Source organism: Octodon degus, unplaced genomic scaffold (genome assembly GCF_000260255.1).
Source record: "Octodon degus isolate 3935 unplaced genomic scaffold, OctDeg1.0 scaffold00125, whole genome shotgun sequence".
Classification (NCBI taxonomy): domain Eukaryota; kingdom Metazoa; phylum Chordata; class Mammalia; order Rodentia; family Octodontidae; genus Octodon; species Octodon degus.
Genome location: NW_004524701.1, coordinates 318,902 through 324,474, shown reverse-complemented (window position 1 = coordinate 324,474; position 5,573 = coordinate 318,902). Strand labels below are relative to the sequence as shown.

General features: G+C 46.8%; 1 protein-coding gene across 2 annotated transcripts in view; it reads right to left on the bottom strand.

Annotated features, from left to right (window-relative positions):
* Grid2 (glutamate ionotropic receptor delta type subunit 2) overlaps window positions 1-5,522 on the bottom strand; it is a 1,592,033-nt gene extending 1,586,511 nt beyond the window's left edge. For both annotated transcript variants that reach the window (XM_004640617.3, XM_004640618.3), the window contains exon 1: window positions 5,119-5,522. In XM_004640617.3, the coding sequence (XP_004640674.1) occupies window positions 5,119-5,206 (88 nt within the window). In that variant the 5' untranslated portion in view covers window positions 5,207-5,522. The remainder of the gene's footprint in view (window positions 1-5,118) is intronic.
* Window positions 5,523-5,573: the final 51 nt, after the last annotated feature.

Here is a 5,573-nt window from a genome sequence, read left to right as displayed (position 1 = left end):
AACTCTATTACCACAGCCAGTTAGAAAACCTAGATTTTCTACAGCTAAGCAGAAACATTCTAGCTAGAAACTACCTGGCAAACTACTTGTTTCACTAAGGTTTTACTGTATGTTTCTCTCTGAGAATAGTATTCATTTACGAGTGTATTTCTATTTTAAATTTGTGGGAAAAGTTACTGCACCAGATTAGCAACTTAATATATCTAGTGAACCAACTGTTGATGGGTCCTAGAATAAAATTCTTACAGAATGTAGGAGACAGAGATAATATTCATTTTCTTGGATTAAAAATAAATACTATATTTATAATCTCACAAGCCTCATTAAATGGTGTCTTTACTTATAAATCAGAAAACATTTCACATGTTTTTCAAGTAGAACAACAAAGGTACAGCTCAGAACGTAGTGACATCTAATGGCAAAGATATCATTATAGGCCCAAAAATGTATTTCCTAATAACATGATATTTGTAGTAACACTAATACGTTGTGTACCATCTGACATATGGTGATCCAATAGAAATGAGAATGTCTTACTTTTAAAAATAAAGTAAAATACCCAGATATAGAAATGAAAAATCTGGATTAAAAAGTGTGGATTAAAGACTGCAATATCCCACTAAATAAATTTTGATTAACATACAGGTTAGAAGGCTGGCCAAATAGCTCAGCAGATTAAAGTGCCTGTTTAGGCAGACGCAGGAGCTGGGGTGGGCTGACCCCAGGCAATTGAGACTGGGTGTGGTGGCTGGAGCCTGTAATCCCAGCAGTTGGGAGGCTGTAAACAGGAGGATCACTATGAGTCTGAAACTACGCGGTGAGATCCTGTAGATCCTGTACACCCTGTGGACCCTGTACTAAACACAAAAATAAATAAATAAGTAAAAATAAAAACATACAGGTTAGAAGTAGAATTGAGTGTGATATATTTTTCCTTTGCTCCCAAAAATTTCAGTTGGTTTCTACTTTTTGGACAAGTTAAATGTGAATCACCTTTATTTGTATTGATACTTAACATTTCTATGTGATATTTATTGGATATGTATTTGACTTGGAATAGAAAGCAAAGATTCTCAACATAACTATCAATCGTGTTTTTACTGACATTTCTCATTAATAACATTGTCGATCTTCATGCACATCTGAAATTCCAATACTTATACTGAAGATGTGGAGAAGGGTCATACCAACATATGCATTTTAGTATATCCTAAAGTTCCTATTGCTTCCCCAAAACTTAGGGATCAATAGCTACGTTAAGTAAAAATGGGATGAAAAAATTATTGAGGTATATTCCACAGAGACCCCCATGACTCCTGGAGGGTATCATCAACCAATGCGGCTCATTTACAGTTGAAAAGGAAATGGTGGGTAGAAAACCAAAGAGAGTTCTGGGACTGCATCGGCATTCTGGTTCTTGCACTATAGTTCTCCACTCAAAAGGAGGGGAAATTGATGCTTGAAGTTTGCCATCACCTAATGTTTGTAATGTTTTGACACGTTCTCCTCACGCAGCTTAGAATTCAGTTTGCAGTCTTTAATGAAAATATGATCTCAAGTGTTTCAGATATTCTATAAATTGTTTTAGGCTTTTCATACTGTCACAGTGGATGATTATTATCTCAGAGGACAAAGCATCATCTGCTTGTGAAGAAATCGCGAGGAAATGCTCTTTGTTACTCCCTGATGACATAAGACATTTGACTATGACTGATAACACCCAGTATATTGGAGTGATTTGTGTAACATACGAATAAGCACAGTACTTGAATGTTCCCTTGTAGAGATATATAACTGAGGAGAGCTAATTTACAGTCATCTCTGTGAGCACAGGCACCAGATAGGGAAACGAGCATATATTAAACTGTTAAAACATGAGATCCTCCATATTAGATATGAAGCAAAATACAAACTGTGCAGTTGACTGGAAATGCCACCTAATCCCTGCTTAATTAAAGCAGTACTCTAAACTCCTACTGTGTTTAGGGAGTGCAGAGCGTGGGACGACCGATGTATGAAGAAAACAGCAGCCAGCGTGGCTAATCTCAAAGACTTTGGGGCTTTCTAGCTACATAAATCAGAGAGACTTCTGAATAGCCTCATAAAACACCATATCATTGCCATTCCACTCACGACTTTTTGGTTCTTCCTACAGCATGCAGATCATTAGGAAACTTCTAAGCAATCAAGTAATGTGGGTCTGATGAAATTACTCAATCAATGCACAGCCTCAAAGTAGAAGCATAATTCAAAACTGTGTAGTTTATAAAACTACAGGACGGAGGAGATCACAATGAGACAGTTCATTTCCAAACAACGTGTGTGTGTGTGTGTGTGTGTGTGTGTGTGTGTGCCATACACAGGGAGGAAGTGTGTAAACATTAAGTATCTGCAACATATAATTGCACAGAAACTGTAATTACAATAGTGTGAGTAATAAGTAGAATAAAAACATTTTTGTCTCATTCATTATGGTTTCACTGTTATATCTCATCATTATAGTGAACTAATGAGTTCAATGAAACAGATTTTAAAATATCTAAATTGGTTTTATTAAATTTCCTGCACGAAGTACAGAGAAAAGGAGAAGGTGAGAATTTTAAAACTTCATGGGATCTGGTTCAATACCAAAAGAATTCAGTGTTTAAAGAACCTTTTACAACAATGTCTTTAATCTTTCCAGTTTGCCTGAATTACCTACTGCAGCTACTTTCTGCTTGAACATATTGCGTGAGGCTAGGAAACCTTTCATTTCTTGCATATTAACTTAAATCTCTCTACATGGGCAATATTTCCTGTCCCTACAGTTTTATCACTTTCATCCCTTTAGTCCTGAACAAAACATTTCATCCTAATCTTATTTCTTACATTAAATACTTAACTGAACGTATTCCCCTCCTAACTAAAATGGTCTTTCCCTCCCCAGCCAAGCTCACTAACCCATGGCATGCTAACTAGTACTTGGCAGTTGCACTAGAGACATCTAGTTTGAATTCATCACACTTTTGCTGAAATTAGAGGTGGGAAAAGATCGGTGGTGAGCCCCCAAAACACACACAAATTAGTCGTTCTCTGCACATTATAAAATGCATGAAGTTTTCTGAGAAAATAGCCTTCACTGCAATTCTATGTAGTGTAAAACAAGATAATTCTCTTGTGTAATACACTAACTGCATTCAATTTGAATTGCCCGAGAAGCAACTATCTCTTTTTAGTAAGATGTAGAGAGTGAAGCTATGTATCTAGATTTCTGAGGCGATATTTAATTTGTACAAAGCTTCTTTTTAAAAATCTGGTTATAACAAAGCCACATCACACTGCCAGTAAATAGTGGGCAAAGGGAAAAATCCAACAGTTGTGTTCTATCTTGAAACAAATGCCCAGACTGCATCACAAAATAGCATTCACCTAGCAAAGGACAGAGAGCTGAGGTGTTGGTAAATAATGTATTCATCCTGTACACCACCGACTAAGCAATAAAGCAAGCATTTATTTACAAGCCTCCCCTCCTGAGGGATGAGAAGCATAAGTCAGAAATCCCTAATCATAAAATGAATATAGAGGTGTGATGAATATGCACCTGCAGTGTCGCTCCAGTCATTTACAATGAGACATAACGGTAAGTCTTTTCTTTAAGTGGAGCATAGTTCATTCCCAAACTCTTATCAGAACACCACTAAATCCCTCAGTGAGATCATAATTTCTCCCTGAAAAGTTCTGCCCCACAGGCAGGCACTGTTAGCTCCCAGGCAAAAAGGGATCCAGCGGACAAGCAATCTAATGCTTCATTTACTTAATGCACCAGTGCAAGGCTTTCTGATTCCTGACCTCATTACCCCTTGCACAGAAACAGTCTCCAGTTGCACGGTGAAGGCTCAGGCAGACATGTTTACCACGGGAGCCCAGTCCGCGGAGGGGATGCGCTGTGGGCCGCGCACCAGACAGAGCCCCCCTCGCTCTGGAGATTCCGCCGCCACCTGCAGCCCGCCCTGCGCGCGTGCGCTTGTGTGTGTGTGTGTGTGTGTGTGTGCGCGCGTGTGTGTGTGTGTGTGTGTGTGTGTGTGCGCGTGTATGTGTGTGTGTGCGCGCGCGTGTGTGTGCGCGCGTCTGTGCGCGCGCAGAATGCTCAGTGAAGGGGCAAGGGGACAGAAAGGAGACAAGCTGTGGCCCATCTGTCGCCTGGATTAGCAGAACACCCAGCCGAGTGGAGGGAGAAAAGTCCTCTGCCCAGAAACATTCCCCAAGCCCGGCCTCGGTGCGGTTCACCAAAGGAGCCTGTGCTCGCCCCGGGAAGCGAAATTTCCGCGAGGGAAAGCGTCGCGGACGGAGAGGGCCGCGCAGCGGCTCCCGCCAGCCCAGCCGCTTAGCGAGTGGGGACAGCCGAGCCGGGCCGCGAGCCCGCGCCACAGTGGCGCGCAGCCCCTCGCCCGCCCGGCCGGTGGTCGCCAGTAGGTGGGGCCGAGAGCACTCGGCGTCCCGGAGCCCGGCTTCTCCGGGCCCCGCGCCTGTGCGCCCCTCCGGACGGCGACTCACAGTCCGCCAGAGGCGAGAGGGGCGGCCCACGGCCTGCGCTCCCTGCGGTGTCCGCGCGCCCGGCCCGGTGTCGCCCGGGGCGCAGAGCTCCGCCGCCCGCCGCTCCCGCACGGCCGGACCCTCCTCGGCACGGGACCTCGGGGCCCGGGGAGCCAGGCTGGGGACACCCGCGCACTGCGCCCGCGACTCCGCCGGCTCACGTTGCAGAACCACCTGTTCGATCCGGAGGGAGCCCCGCACCCTGCTCCCGCGCCGCGCAGGTGACACCGCCCGCGTAGCCCCACAGATAATTTGCTCCCCAAATGGAGCAAAGGCACATACGAGAGAAAGATGGAAGGCAGACTCAGTTAAACTTCCTCTCCCCGCACACTCGCAGCCCGCACTCCCCACGCCCGCGCGCGGAGCTCGGCCCGAGTCGCCCACGCGCGGCCCCCTCCACGGACCGCTGTGCCGCGGAGCCCGCCGCACGAGGACGGCGGCGGGAGGGGAGAACGGGGCGGCCGCCGCCGAGCAGCCGAGAGCCGAGGGCAGGGGAGACGTCCGCGAGGCGCCCGCCAAAGTGTCCACGCGCGGCATCTTTCTTACCGATGTGAATGATCGAATCCGCATTCGCCGAGTCCCACGTTCGAGACCACCAGACGGCCAAGAGCAAGAGCAGCGGGCAAACTTCCATCTCCTCCTATGCTGATCCCCTGGAAGGATGATGCTCTTCCAATATTTTTTTTAATTGTAAAAATAAAAGCAGAACCAGTCCGAAGAGTTTGAGGTCACGATAGAGTTTGGCGCAGCTGCTGCTTTCGCTCCAAATCCCTGTCGCGAGCGGAGCCGTGTCGTCGCGGAGGCGGCGGAGGGACGCAGGGTCGAGCCAGCCGGGGACCTCCTCGCCGCGCCGAGCCACTTGGAGGGGAACTCGGCCTCGCCAGAGTTGTTCGCAGTTCGCCTTTTCAGAAACGCATCCAGCCTCGGCCGCTCGCGCGGGCAGGGGGCGAGGCTGCGGCTCGGCGCAGCCCTGCCGCGCGGGGTCGCGGCTCCCAGCCCCG